At 34.8% G+C, this 16,342-nt stretch overlaps 1 protein-coding gene across 2 annotated transcripts in view; it reads left to right on the top strand.

Annotated features, from left to right (window-relative positions):
- The window catches only part of PRKG1 (protein kinase cGMP-dependent 1), a 1,297,492-nt gene that overhangs the window by 1,259,916 nt on the left and 21,234 nt on the right, over window positions 1-16,342 (top strand). For both annotated transcript variants that reach the window (XM_063103400.1, XM_063103402.1), the window contains 2 exons: window positions 12,542-12,681; window positions 14,049-14,138. In XM_063103400.1, coding sequence (XP_062959470.1) covers window positions 12,542-12,681; window positions 14,049-14,138 — 230 coding nt within the window. The remainder of the gene's footprint in view (window positions 1-12,541; window positions 12,682-14,048; window positions 14,139-16,342) is intronic.

Genomic DNA, 16,342 nt, shown 5'->3' with positions numbered 1-16,342 from the left:
ACCTTCAGTGATAGCTTCTATTAAATTCCCCCACACCACTAAAGCTCTTTACTTTCTAATCTGTCATGAGAGGAGATGGGAAACAGTTTTCAATCTTCTCCACACAGAACCTGTGTGCACCTGAAGTAGTCTGTTTTTATTTATCCATTTCTCTCCTGAATTGCAGAGCCTCACCTCTTAAGCTCGCAACAGGAAATCATTTTCAGTGTAAACTACTGAATCATATTGAGATAAGGCCTTCTTAAGCCATGGCACCCCTGTTGGAGTAATAAGGACATGGCTGTTGACAAGTAGAGTACAGAGATTACCCCTCATTCCTTCTGTGCTGCAATCCAGTTTATAAATCCCATAACTAGATTGCTCAGGAGGAGACAAAGTGGTGGTAGGTTGCGAGAACAATCCACACTCAGACAACCACATGAGTGTAACAGGGGGTGGGTGCTGTACGTATGACATCCATACCATTTTCACAGCATTTTTGCCAGCTGCCTCAGCACTGTGTGTCACATGCATGTAGGCTTGGAGGGCTATGTCAACCAACTGGAAAAAATAAATGGAGACTAAGAGATGATTAAGCGAGAAATTAGGTGATAAATCCATCGCTCAGTCAACAGTTTTGTTTCACCACTAAGAAAGGCAAGCAGCTTAGCTCCAAAGGGAAACCCCAAGTAAGACGGAAACATTGCAAGAGCTTCTTACTGCCAAGCCACAGGGCAATGAAACAGAATAGCTGTGGGATCTCTGGGCAACATTGCTGCTTGTGCCCACAGTGATTTATGCTTCAGAGGATGCCTGGGGAAACCCTGCTGCCAAAGGCCTGTGTCCTCTGTAGCTAAAGTGAATGAGGACTCAACACTGGTTTAAAACTGAAAGTTTGCCTCATTTTAGCACAGCTTTTTCTCTAGCTGTTCTCTACTTGGGTTATTATTAAGTATGGAATTCTCATTTTATGTTTATTCTTCAAAAGAATAAAAACTGACACATTATTAATTGTGCTAAATACTGATTTCTAAGAAAATAAGTTATTCAGATAGCAATTGAAAATCCAATTTAATAAAAACTAATGGAGCATTGGTTGGTGCAGTAACAATATACTGCAACTCCTAAAATAACCACAAGACAGTTTATAAGCAGAAATTACAGGTAGTAAACTCTATAGGTACTTTGACGTATGCAAATAAATTAAGATATGCATTAGTTCATCTCTTTACTGTAGAATAGATTTTCTTTTCTTTTTTTCTTGGCAGCTGGCTGGTGCAGGGCGGATAATCTTTTGTATATTGATAATTGTAATGCAATTTAGACTACATAAATGACAACAAATAGAACAGTTACTTTCTTACACATCTTATGAAATAGTAGGAATTTTATATACTAGCTATCAATAGAAATGCATATTTTTCTTTAGAAGTATTTGAAATTAGTATCTTACCATAAGATAAAGTGTTCATATTTCCTCCTCCAAACCTGCATGTGATTTCAAAAAGATCACTGTAAATCTAGAAGGCATTGGACATGTCTTTCTATAGCTTAAGATAATTGGTGTTAAAACAGTTCATCCGAAAGTTAACACTTGGTCACACTTGGCTTTTTGTTTTCTGTGCCATAAATTTTATTTTTTTACCCAGTGAATTTATGGGTAAATTCAGCACATTCAGCAAAAATTTATTCATTAGAAAAATCCCCAAATATCCTTGTAGGATGTAAAAATGTTAGATGTGATTCCTGCCCTCGAGGAATTTCTGCCTTCTCCTAAGAAGATAAGATTAATACATTTGAAAAATCGTAAACAAAATCCTTTAGGATTGTATTAGATTGCAGATTATGCAGAAGAGTTCTCAGTACTTATTTCAGGAGAGAAGTCATTTGCAGCACATGGAGTAGAGAAGTCTCTGAAAGAATATGCAGAACTGAAACCAGGGGTTGGAGAATAGGATGGAATTTAAATGAACAGATGGGGAAAGGCCATTCCAGGGAAAGGCTATTCCAGGCAAAGGTTACAATATAAAAGGTCACATGGTGTCACAGGACACCAAAGCAAGTAACCAGACTAGAGTGAAGTTGTGTAAAGGGGCAGTGAGAGTATTATTAGATAGCTGATCAGTAGAGTGTAACAGTATTATATTCTTAAAGGAGATTAGACTTGCAATAAGAAAGAGGTGTTTGGACATTAGGTAACGTACGGAAAGTGCATAAACACAGACTCACCATCCATGAAACGAAAGAATGCACTATAAGGTGACTAGATGGACTATTTTTAGGTGCCATTGCTTCCAGAAATAAACATCATAATTTCTCTTCTGACTTAGGTAGTTTACTTTGTGCCAAGATGTAGTCCACATCGCTGAATATTTTATGTTAACACTTCCAAAGAGGGATCCTTTCTGTGAGAGGGAAAAACAATCCCCTTGTGTATGTTAGTAATGTCAAAAAATAGCCATGTCCTTTTAAATAAAATGAAATAGTTTATCTTGTTTTCTGAAAAAAACACCAAACAAGCAAACAAATAACACCAAACAGGTAATTCTGTATGTTTTAGTCTAGCACATCAATTGTATATGCTTACCTTAATGCTAATTCATATCCTGCCTGTTATATTCATATCTGTCATTGCCATTGACATATACAACACATCAGCTTGAACACTGAGCTATGAGGTCAGGTACTTTTGTGGCTTTGTTGTTAACCCTTAGTGCCAACCAGCTGCCTTGCAAGTTCACAGTAAGAGTGGGGAGATTATAATGACCCAGAAGGAGTTAAAAAATAAGCTAAACCAATGGGAGCCACAGTCATCATCACTATGACCTTGGATGTCACATACACACGAGCAAAGCAGTTTAAATGTTTACTTTGACTGTTTTTCATAGATTGAGCTAGCATAAGGGGAAAAAACTGCAAATATTTGTTTAGCTGTCTAAACTACATTTGAAGTACATTTATATTTGTAAAAAATCTTGGAAAAGATTTTAAATAAAGAAACAGTGAGAGAGGGGAGAAATTATCCTTTTTAATATCAGAAAGGGTGAAATTTGAGTAAGCATGTTTTAAGACATTAAGATCTGATTATAAGCCATTTGATTAAAGTTCTTCCAATATGTAACAGTTAAAAAAAATCATAAAGTTACTTATGCCTTCTATCTGAAAAGTATGACTAGAGTGCAAAACCTTTCCTGAGTTGATATGGTCATATGTTAGAAAAATTGTGTGATATGTAATTCTGTCTGTTTCATTTCAACTCATTTTAAACCTTCCGAGTCAATAAATGAAAGAAACTGAAATGTTAACAAATGATACTCAGCTCCACTTGCATGAAGTTTTAGGTTATTCATGTGCTTTAAGTATTAGAATAAGTTGAATTTTATGGAATATTCATGTGCTCAATTTAGAAATGTGTAAGCAAGTTTTCAAAAACTGATAGGTAGTATTTCTTTATATGAAGGAGATTATGCATAGATATCAAAGTCTTGGGTAGGGTAAAAAAATATTTGATTATTTGATATAGAAAAAGAATTTAAAATGTATCACAGGTAATAAAATTCTGTAAATATCAATTTTACTAATCACTACAAAATGAAATAAAGTTTATTTAACACATACTGTAGGAAAAATACATTACGTTTAAATTGCACATTTCATCAGTCTTGAATTAATACACTCAATGTAGGTAACTTTTTGGATGAAAACGAATCAGCTCTAATTCCTTATTAAGCGAAATCACAAATGTTTTTGATTTGCAAGTGATTTCTATGAAATAGTCCAACCTTTTGTTCATGGTGTAATTAAAAATAGAAAAGTATGGTGTTCTTTTTCTGACTTGCCTTCAAACTGAAACTTAAGTGCCTTTTTAAAAAAATGAAAACAAAACTATCTTCTCTATAAATATAGCTTTCCTTGTCTTTTGATCAATATGAACTTAATAATATAGATATTTCCTGATATTTCTTGTCACTAGCTGTAGAACTGAATTTTAAGTCTGAAGGCAGGTTACAGAGCAAATGGAATTTGTGACATTTTTGATTAGTGGTTGAGGTGAATGTGAGAAGGAAAACAAGGTGAAATGAAGAGACCTTTTCTTAATTCTCTGTCACTTGTGCACATGGCAGATGGCACCAAATAAGCATAGATAAAATAAGTTAAAATAAGCTACTCTTCTATGCTTCTTTATTCTGAAAATGACACATATATCAAACATGTAAGATTATATATAATATATATACATATATAAAATAATTTTTGTGGCTATAGATGAATAGGAAATTTTGCACATAAATCCTTTACCATAAAGTTGATTCACCCATAGGACAGTGTCGTGCCTCTACACCTCATGGCTGACAAGTTTTCCAACTCTGACATTGCTTTTAAACTTATAATCTATCTTTTGCATTTTCAGTGTCCCTCAGGCTGTGACAAGTTCGTTTTACTGTTCTCCCTTATCCATACTATGAAACAAATCAGATGCTATGGTTCATTCTTAAGTTTCGGACATTGACAATCCTAAAATCCTAGGATGTTATTGTGATGTGAGGGATAATATAAAATTGTGGATAACTGGTTAAAAAAAAAAAAGAGGTTTTAAAAATCAGATTGTAACAGGAGCTTTTCTACTGAGATTATAGTTAATGTTTGCCTAAAACTTATAGTATTAATGCACAGAAAAAAGTAATTCTGATATAAGAATTTTGTCATTTCAGTTGGGTATGGCTTCTTAAGTTTTGCAACATTTACTTTCTTTAGGTGGAAATAGTGAAGTAATTGTGATTTATGCTTAAGTTAACAATAGAATTAGCATTTTTTTGTGTGTGGTTGTTAAGAATTATTGGGGAATACAATCTAATACTAATTTGTAGACTAGAAGCTTTCTGTGTGCTTAAAACATTTTACTTTCTTTTACGATGTGGTTAAGTCAGCTCTTGCTGAATGTGTGGACACTTTAGTTTGCCACATCCAAAGAGTTATTTGAGTCACAGTAATAAGATTGCTTTTTCTTTCTCCATTAAAGTAAAATTCCCTTAATTTAAGTAGATATATTTTTCCTAGTCCTTATTTTTCATTCAGCTGGTTCAGATGACTACTTTAAAAATAGATTTAATTATGAGTTGTAATAGTAAAGTACAAGTATGGATTTTAGTTAACATTCTCACGTATCTTAGAAGTCATAGTAGTAATGGTAATTCTTACAGGGCACTTTTCAATTCTCAGACTATTTCACATACACTATCTGATTTGATCTTGCAGTGTCTGTGTCTATAAGGTAAGGTTGGCTTTATTCCCATTTTATAAGTGAAGAAAATGAGTCTCTAGGAGGTTATATGGGCTTGTATATGATTGCAGCTTGAAAAGCACTGCCAAACAATGATCTTTTATTTTGACTAGATAATTTTTAAAGAATTTTGTGATCATTATATACATTTTGCTTAAAGTAACCCATGATCTTACTTTTTTTTAAGACTTTTTGAATTTAAGACTTAATAAATAGCATATAGAAAAGTCAAAGGAAAGATAACATTTTTTAATGTGTCAATATTTCACAGAAATTAGAGTAAAAAGAACTGAAGTTTTTGGCCAACTGGGGAAATTTTATTGAAGGCTGAAAGATGAGCATAGAGAGAAACACATTTCTATCATTTAGTTTCTTAAAATGTAAATTAAATAATAGTTATCACACAATAAAGAGAACTAGAAATTATAGATACACATTTTTTTCTCTTTCTAAAAATGTTTAACAGTTTTATTTCAGTATAACATACAAACCATATATTTTTTTCCATTTTAAGCATACAGTTCAGTGATTTTTAGAGTTGTACACTAAATCCAGTTTCAGAACATTTCTATCACTCCAATAAAAACCCTTGTGAACATTTACAAATAACTCCCATTCTCACCCTCAGCTTCCAGGCAACCACTACTAATGTGCTTTATATCTCTGAAGAATTGCCTTTTCTGGTGCATATTTTCTTACAATAAGATTTTTTATTATACTAAAATTTTGTATTACACTAAGTGTTTTCATTTATTATACATATGATTGTAAATCCAGTTCAATAATCTAAATATCCAGTTTTTTAAGGTACAATGACTTCATGCCTTTTTTCTTCTTGAATTTTATGGCAATTTTACGGTGACTTCATGCCCTACTTCAGTTTTGTTACTGTGCTCAGCTGCTGCAGAACAGAATGTTTAAGTTGTTTCCTAAACATGGAATCTAAGGCCAGTATCTGACAGGACTTTCAAGAGTTGTCTGGCAATAGGAGGATATAGGGAAATGATGGAGACAGAACAGCCTAGTGCTTATGCATTTATAGAGAGTCTAATGGTTTGTTTACTGATGTTCTTGGTAGTTAAAGTTTTATTATGGGTCTTTAGCCTATTTTGGTGAACTTAGGAGCTGATTGTAAATGGGGTAGAGTGAAGCACACACAGTTTGGCACCATTAATCTGACAGCACAGGATATTCACAGTCTCTCAGTCTAGGGCTTTCTTTCTCTCTCTCTCCCTTCCTTCCTTCCTCTTCTCTTTCTTTCACTTGTTTGTCTTTTTTTTTCTCTCTTTTCTTCCTTTGTAGAACTTTCTTTTTCACTACTGGACTTGTGAATTCTTTGAGTTACCTCAATCTGTATTAAATACAGGTTACTTACATCTTAAATCACAGACTGTTGCCAAATTATTTCTGGATTACTTACGAAGCCCTTTCCTTCCAGCTTAAAGAGAGGCAAAAATAAAGAAATGACTTTATGCTTTACCACATAATGCAAATTGCCTGATTAAAATTTTGTTTAGAGAAAATATTTGTCATTTCTATTTTGCAGCTATTGCAATTACAATGAGTCTACCTAGATTCCCTTATGCTCTGGAGCCTGTTTTAATGTTCTTCCTGGGAAAGCTACTACTGTTTTAACCCAATGCATGTTCTCTGCAAGTTAGTAACGTAGAGAACAGAACAGAAACCAATCCCCTTCAGATATTGTGGTTGAGAGAACAGAGAAACTAAAACCTCCACCTTCTTATAGAATATACACATAGCATAATCTCAAGGTCATGCTTTCACAGTGAACCCCCTCATGTTCCCTTAATCTGCCTTTGTGTTATGTGAGGTATTTCCCCTTCTTCCTTTGTCCCAAGTTATTGCCACAGGTTTGTTGGGCTATTTTCATAAAGTTAAATACAAGCGTACTTCAAAAAGTTCACGGAAAAAAATAATATTTTATTTTAATTCTATTTTTCCATGGAACTTTTCAAAGTACCCCAATTAATGTGTTTTAAAAATGTATATGTGTTATGTCAAATTGCAGTTGCATAGAATTTTCCAGCTGGAGCAAACTCTTAGAGATAATATAATTTGGCCCCTTATTTTCTCAGAAGTGGCCCAAAGCTATATGACTAGTCTCAGACTTATTAGTGAAAGATCCGGGACTAGGACCCAGGTTTCTGGTATAAGCTTTTCTAAACTCACCTTAAGCAAGGGCATGAAGGGAGTCACACTTTCCTTCAGTGAGTGGAAATATAATTTATAACCACATTATACAGGACTTTTTCATAATAATGAACCTTGTGATATTGACAGTTCAAGCCTTGAACTTAGGAAATCATTTTAATTACAGTGTAGTTCAGGAAGTCATTTTCATCCAACACAATGAAAAGATATCTATAGCTCAAAATGAAGTATGAACTCTTAATGACAGGGTTAAATAGATGAATGGATACACGTTCTAAGGTTCAACTCACTGGTACTGGTACCGAGCTAGTTTTAACCTTGCCCTGATTATAATCTTCTTTTCCAGTAGGAGCAAATAATTAGGTCCAGTAATCGACAGTCCTTTCTAAGATAAATGCCTACCCCAGACAGAAAGGAAGCATGTGTTTAAATACAGCCAGCAAAAATTCATAACACCACTTTGTACTCCACAAATATATACAACTATAATTGTTGATATATAATGAAAAATAAATATAGCCAGCAAATGTGTCTTCAAAGTTCTTTAAAGTGCTGATGACATCACTTCTCATATTCAGGCCAGTATTATTTCGGCATCAGCTGGAGCCTGACAGTTAAGAATTTGTCAAAATCCTTGTCAGATATCTCCACCTTAATATCTACTTTGCCCAAGTACACATTCATTCAGACAGCAATATAATGCTTCACATTGAAGTAACGTTTTACTGTAAGTGAAACTTTTACCAATTCTAATTTCTGATATAGCACATAGCATTATTTGTATAAAATAAAATGAAGATCTTGAGAATGAGCATTTTCTTGTTCATTTTCCCTTTCAAGGATTTTGGGAGTAAAACCAGTGTGGTACAAGCAATCTTTTATTTTCAAACCTTTACTTATTTACTTAGTAACACTGAGGTGGGTTGGGGGTGGAGAAAGGACTGGGTACAAAGTGACAATTCAGCCTGAGGAGAGTTGTATTTGAAGGACAGTGATTAGGCCTGAAGAGACAATAAACTGATAAGCACATAAGAATAAAAGCAGCTACCCTTTCCTGAATGTTTACTCTATTCCAGACACCTTGTTTGATATATAGGCTCTTTTATTTCATCTTCGTAGGTAGCCTATAAGGATTATCCCATATTACTGATGTGGAAATGAGGGCACAGAGAGTTTGAGTAATTTGTCCAAGATCACAAACCAACAAAAAAAAAAGGTCGGGGTTCAAACAAAGGTAGCCAAATATTAGAGTAGTCACACTCTCAACGAGTGCATCAGCCTGTGCACCTAGGAGGTTAGGATAGTCTGCAAAGGAAAACAAACGTGGGGAGCATGCCTAACCAACTAGGCTGGAAATGAAGGATTCCTGGGAAAGGGAAGAGAAACAAATATACATTCCTTTTCTCCTCTTTTGCTGAACTTTTTCCACTCTCAACATTAATTTCATAGCTCTAGCTGACCTGCTACAAAATAATAATAACAGTCTTCATCATCTTATACTGGCATAAGTGGACTCAGTATAATTTATTTGACCAACAGGAAAAATAAAAAGCAAACTAAATTTTACCTTAAAATGTTTCATGCATTAGTATTGTTAACATATTTGTATAATAAAACATAATAGCTTAGGTTCTTCAAATACAAATTGCTATAAGTTACTCTGAAGGATTATATTTTAAAAAATATGACAAGTCCTTTAAAGAGATGAATAGTGTGGTTCAGCCCAAAATTGAATAGGCTCTTTTCTTATACACAACTTCTCAAAGTCTTTGCATTCATGGAATTCTGGTAGAACAGGAATCAGTTTGAGAGAGTCAGGCAATAATAATAAATAGTTATTACAATTTTAAAGAGACTATTAAAAAGTTTTATGACTAGAGTTTTATTTTTACTCAATGTAAAAGTGAGATATGCTAATTATACAAAAGTTAAGCAATTCAAAAAGAAAAAGAGAGTAAAAATCTACTAAAAATCTTTCTCTGGGAAAACCCTTGTTAACATATCAATGAACATATTTCTGATTTTCTTTTCCTAAATTTAGTTTAGATGTTTGAAGGTACTTCAAAATGTTCATTGAAAAATGAATTTTAAAAAAATATGAAACTTTCCATGAACTTTTTAATCACCCTCGTAGATGTAGGTAGGTAAACACTCACATACAAACACCCAGTTGTGGGATCATGAAATGTATGCTGGCTTTTAACCAGTATCTTTTATTCATATATATGTTTGGGTAATTTTTCCATAATGTTAAATATAATTCTAATTCATCATTTTTGCAGCTGCATTGCATAGACATACCATAATTTATTTTTTCCAAACTCCTATTGATGGACTTTTAAGTTGTTCCCAAATTTTTCCGTTAGAAACAATGTCAAATTGAACATCCTTGAATGATCTTTGAGAAGAAATCTGATAAACATGTTGGTTGGGCTTTATTTAGAGAATTAACTTTAACATTACAGGCGATCCTTATTGAGTTAGCTCATAGCAGTGGTTCTCAGGTACTCTGACTTCCTGGTAAGGAGCCCGGAGTTCCATGTATCTTGTGGCATTCCAGCTTAAAATGGAAGTGGAGATTCTGACTAAAGGCTATGCTCTAAGAAACTATTGAGGTTTTTTACACAGAAGGAAAGTTGTTCTAGAGCCTAGAATTGCCTCCACTCAAAGTAAAGACAAAGCAGAAAGCCTCAGTAGGTTGGCTATATAGTTCTATAAACATTTGTAATTAATATGTTCTAAACTGGCAATTAGTAAGGTTGACTCCCAACAATCTCTATAGCTTTTACCTACATCTCATGCCATCTGCCGCCTGCCAGCTCTCATCACCCTTTCCCTGCCCCAATTGGCCTCTCCTTGTAGAATTCAAGCTGTCAGGTGCCCCAAATCCCTGAAAATACACTGAGGTCCCTGTAAGTGCCTAGGAAAATGCAGTGAGGCTTTGGCTGGTCTCCCAAACCACATGTCTAGCATAAGTGAAGCTTAAAGGTCATAAATGCATGGTTCATTTTTTCTCTCAGAGAGTCTATGATTCCATTAACTCTGATTTGTAAAGCATCGATCACAGTGCTTTTAATTTGTTCTGTATTCAACTGAAGGGAAGCAGCATTACTGGAAATGCCTTGGGCCAAAAAGACCTGAATATGAACTCAGTTCTGCCACCTGATAGCTTTGTGTCCTTGGGCAAGATATAAACCTTTTTGGTAAACCTCAGTTTGCTCCTCTGAAAAAACAACATTTTAAAAAGTGACACTCGATTTGCCTATTTGGTACAGATTGCTGGGTAGGACCAGGGTACAAGCAAAGAGACCATCAATGAATGCCCATTTGGTGGCATGTTCTCATTTGAGATCACAATAACTCTGTGCAGTAGCTGGTATAATCCTCAGCAAGAATTAGGGCTCAGAGCAGTTAAGCCACTGGCCCCAAGAGCCTGAGAGAGATTAAATAGTCAGAATTCCAGTACAGACCTATGACAGTAAAGGCCGAGTTCTTTCCTCCCACCCTGTGCGCAAGTGAAAACTGTAACATCATTAAAGACAACAATTTTTCCACTAGGCATTTGCACTACACAAGAGTCCTCAGCGGCTTAACTGAGTAATAACTCTGAAGAGGAAATATGACTTTCTTCCTTCTCCTCCGAATTATAGTTCTCTGACGAAGCTCATTTTTCATGCCATCTTCCCTATCTGTCCAGATTTCTTTTAGAAGTTAGTTTTCACATTTTGTGTTTTATTATGAACTACAACTGAATTCATTTGTACCATATTAATCTGTCATCTTAAAGAGTTTCACAGACAGAATAGAGGGCCTTTAGCTGTTAAAGGCATTTTCAAATATCCATTTTTCCCTATGACTTGTCATAAAGATTCACAAAAGCTGGTGGCAAACCGAGGTCCATTTATTTGAAGTGTCCTCTTGCTCCTTTCTAAGGAACTTGCCATATTAATGTTCTCTTAGGTTGAATTCAGTCTGTACATGTGTGCATGAAAAAGACACTTAAGAACTTTGCTATCCTTTTAGATGAAGCAGCAAACAATTCACAACTAAAGAGGGGACAGCTATACTTTATCTGAAAAGCAGAAACAGCTTGCCACATTATTTCCCGAAAGCTTTTATTAATTCCAGATAATGTGGGCTGTTTGGTATTGTCTTGAGCACTCTGCTGCTTGAGGGCACTAGATGGTAATTCCCTTATATTGTTGTTAAGTGATTAGCTTTAGTATCTCTCTTCTTTCCCTTACAAGTCACCTTGTTGAAATTACTTGTAAAGTGGTGAGCACAGACCAGCAGCTGTCAGAGGTATGGCATATGGAGGAAGCAAGCCTCCTCCAGAGCCACTCGGAGCCATGTGGGCTGCAACAGAGGCATGGGCACATTGGGGACATTAAGGTTCAGCTTAGGTCCCCAATTAATGTAACTAAGGAGTAAGGTTTGAGATGAAAGGGGATTCAAGCCATTATGCATGTTTGAAGAAAAAAAATAGTTTTCAAAATCTCTTGAAAAAAATGTTACAATTTTTTTTTTCTTTTTTAACTGGAGAGAGGGGAAAGACTGAGAGGTAAAAAGAGAGAAAAGAACAGTCCATATGTCTACAGTGTCAGCAGAGACAAGGATCTGTCACTGAACTTAATAATTCCAGAAGTGTTTGTGGACTAGGACTAAAAAGGAAGAGCATAAAGGTCCATATGATCCTGCATTTGCCACACGCACTTGAAGTAGAATTGGAGTAGAAATTAGCTTCTATTTTATATTTTTAATTAAAGGAAAAAACTACACAAATACTCAAGCACATTATATGAAATGAAATGAAATAATACAATGAGAGTCAAGTATATTTTCCCTCTTCTAGTCCATGTGGGCACGAAATTAATTTGGAATCTAGTTAGTTAAAAAAAATTCACCTGATCCAGTGGAATGAGTTTCGATGATAATTGTGAGTCCTGGATTTTAATCTCGGCCCCAACAAGGATTTACTGTGTGTGACTTGGGTGGTGACTGGGGTTTTTTGAAGTGCTCCATGCACCTGTTAATTTGCAGGTACCAGTGCTCACCGTTATATTAAGCTGCAGCCTTTTTCTCACTTACTACCTTCTGCCTTTCCTTAAGGTCCAGTTGAAAAGCGAAGAATCAAAAACGTTTGCAATGAAGATTCTCAAGAAACGCCACATCGTGGATACAAGACAGCAGGAGCACATCCGCTCGGAGAAGCAGATCATGCAGGGGGCTCATTCCGATTTCATAGTGAGGTAAAGACCCTGCCTGACCCAGGGGCAGAAGTACCCAACTCCAAGTGGCAGATCAGCCACAAAACCCTCTGACACTTGTGCTCACTGTTAACACTTGTCATTTGCACAAAGAAACTTAACTGTTCATCTAGTCTTAAAAATGTTTTGCTTGATTAAAAAAATAAATAAAATTTTGATTGTGTTCTTTTTATTTTTAAAGAGAATCAGATTCTCTGAAAAAAAAATGTGTTTTTTCCCCAAGAGAAGGAATCAGAGTTTCTAGCATTCCATTTTTATCCTCTCTGTTACTCTGAAATATTGTATAGACCTCTGGTGTTTAAAAACAAATACCAAAAATCAAATTTTTTAACTTCTAGTTATTTGAATAATTTTTGAAGATTTAAAAAAATAAAATGGCACCTGACTATTTCACCTCAGTATTTTGAGAGCACTAATAAGAGACTAATGGGGAGTTTTATATGTGCAGAAGAAACTTTTATAGTTAATTTGCCAGGGATACTTGCTGAAAACAGGATGTTACATGAATTTAATTGAATCGTATTAGTTCGTTTTCTGTTGCTTATAACATAATACCTGAAACTGAGTAATTTATAAGAAAATAAAATTTATTTCTTATAGTTTGGAGGCTGTGAATTCCAAGGTCCAGGGGTCACATCATATGAGGGCCTTCTTGGTGGAAACTCTCAGCAGAATCCTGTGGTGATGCAGGAAACCACAGAGCAAGGGCTGAGCAAAAGCATTTTCACCTGCTTTCTTGCTCTCCTCATAAAGCACAATTCTATTCCTTGATAATCTGTTAAACCATTAACCAATTATTCCATGAATGGATTAATTCATTCATGAGGACAGAGTCCTCATGATCCAATCACCTCCCATTTGAAATGGCTCTATCTTTCAAATACCATGGTTGGATTTTCCACCCTCTTAACACTGTTACAGTGAGAGTCAAGCTTTGGTGAGTTTTTGGGTAACATTCAAACTATAGCATGAATAGCACATGAATTTCGTACAAGTCTATATTTGTAAAGTTTAATCTACTTTATATCTATGTACTCTGCATGTTTATGACCAGTAAATATTGCCAAATTTGAATTGAAAGAATCCCAAGAAACCCTCTTTGTCTGTAATCATTTGGATTAATCCATTTCAAGGGAGAGACTAACCCTTTAGTCTCTCCTATTAAAATCCTACTAATGTGCCATTGGCTTCTTTCCCTATTTGTGGACTCAGTTCTCTCTTATTCTTCTGATAAAGTTTCAAACTTGGCAAATCAAGAATAAGACTGTAATATGAGCATGACTCAAAACATTTACATGCTTTTAAAAGATAATGTTTATAACCTTTGTTTTCTTGTTTGCAATTCACAGACTATACAGAACATTTAAGGACAGCAAATATTTGTATATGTTGATGGAAGCTTGCCTAGGTGGAGAGCTCTGGACCATTCTCAGGGATAGGTAGGTGTATTAGTCATTTCTGTTGCTTGTAACAAAATACCTGGAACTGGATGATTTATAAGAAAATAAAATTTATTGCTTACAGTTTTAGAGACTGAGAAGTCCAAAGTCCAGAGAACACATCTGCTGAGGGTCTTCTTGGTGGTGGCTTTACAGCAATGCACAGGTCTCACATGGCAGAAAATGGCAGAGCAGAGTGAGAGAGACTCTCGCATACTCTCCTTTTAAAGGCCTGAGAACCTGGCTCCTGACCACCATTATTAACCCATTCACTACAGCATGGTCCTGCAATCTAATCACCTCTTCAAAGCTCCACCTTTCTGTTACCATAATAGTATTTCCCACACTCAACAGTTACAGTGGGAATTAAGCTTCTAATACATAAACTTTGTAGGACAGAATTCAGTCAATCCACAGCAGTATGAGATTTAAGAAATGTCTATTGTGTCTCTAAACGCATAATGGTCTGTAAGAAGAGTCAGTTAATAGAAAGCATAAAATCAAATTTACATTTTATATACGTGTATATTTCAAAATGTAAAGCAGACATGAGGCTCAACCCTATATGATTTACTGTATGTATAAAACTTACTCTGTAACTACTGATGCAGCTAAGCCCACCATAAAAATGGTACAGTACCAAAGTATATACACAAGCCTTAGTTTAGCATGAATATCAGAATTAGACAATCTTATACCTTGTATTCAATTTACTGCTTTAACATAAAGAGAATTGTTGTAATTTCATAATTACAGTCTGGGTTCACTATCATTTTAACTGCTGCACCCATTCTCCAGGCGGCCAATCTGTCTTCCTTGACACTGAGAATTTTTTCCAAACTAACTTTTTCCTCTACCTTTGTATTGCTCTCTGGCTTCAAAATGAACAAAATATTCCAGCCATTTCTTTCAGCCTTTAGCTGGTCTTAGAAAAAATGAATTCGCTTATAAACAGCATTTCATGTAAACAGTCTGATTTATATTCACCTCTTTTTACCCTTCCAGGGCTGATTACGTTGGTCTAAGATAGTGCTTGTTTGTTTTTATTATTTCTGCAAAACTCACTATCTTAATTTTTCATAATCTCATATTTGTGTAACTAACAAACTATCTTTACAAAAATCTATTCCTTAATATATCCCAGGAGATCATTATCTACCCTAAGTATTTATGCTTTAAAAAAAAAAAAAAGGCCACCGTTTCTATAACTTCCTATTAATAATCTGCTGATCATTCAAAAGCTACCTTAATTCTTTTGATCATTCACCTTTGGACAACTATATTTTTCTTATTTGTTCCAGTCCTGCCCCCAACTCTCCTTCATTGGGTAATATCTTTCTGAAACTTAGCTACAGACAGCCCCAATGTTCCCAGAGAGCCAAGTAACTTTTTGTCATTTGTTACTTTCTACGTTTTCTTATGGTACTTTCATATCTTTGAACAATATGCCTTCTCAGGTCTTTATCCCCATGGCCTTACTAATGAATTTGTTTTTACCATATTGTAGCCTATTCCATGAATGTTTTATTTCTTAAATTTAAGGTAAAAAGATATTCAAGGGATTCATCACTGTGGCACAAGAGAACAGGCTTAACATCTGTATTAAGCTATTATATCATAGAGGATTATTGTATTATTGTTAGTTAATATTTGAGTACAGATTACATACCAGGTATTGTCATAGAGGCTAGAGATACAGTGATAAACAAACAGGTGTGTTCCCACTCCTCAGAATTTACAGACTCTTCCACAAAATCACTATTTTGATTTGTGAGTTAATATCTGGTATATTCTAATGTGCTTCTACAGTATTCTTTTTGACCTGACATTTTAATCACTGATTTATTTGAAATCTCTTTCCTACTTTTTAAAATTACAATAGAGATTTGCAAATGGATGTAAACTTGAAAGATATAATAAGCCACACACGAAGAAGACTAGCTATACTATCATAGCTTTTTAAAACTTTATTAACTTCCACAATTGCAACAACAACAAAAAAGGTGATAATGATAAAAGTCAACCTAAAGTCCACTCTTCAGGCATCAAACATGCGCAGCCATCAGTTTTCAACTTGTTTTTTGAAAGAAAATATGATTTCAAATATTTTTCCTATTTAACTTGGTTTTATATTTTCTTTGCTCATAAAAGCCAGCCAGGACTTCTGAGGGAGATGTCTTTTGATTTGTCATGGTAGCAAAAGG

Source organism: Cynocephalus volans, chromosome 7, assembly GCF_027409185.1.
Source record: "Cynocephalus volans isolate mCynVol1 chromosome 7, mCynVol1.pri, whole genome shotgun sequence".
NCBI classification, from domain to species: Eukaryota; Metazoa; Chordata; class Mammalia; order Dermoptera; family Cynocephalidae; genus Cynocephalus; species Cynocephalus volans.
This window is presented reverse-complemented; position numbering and strand designations above follow the sequence as displayed.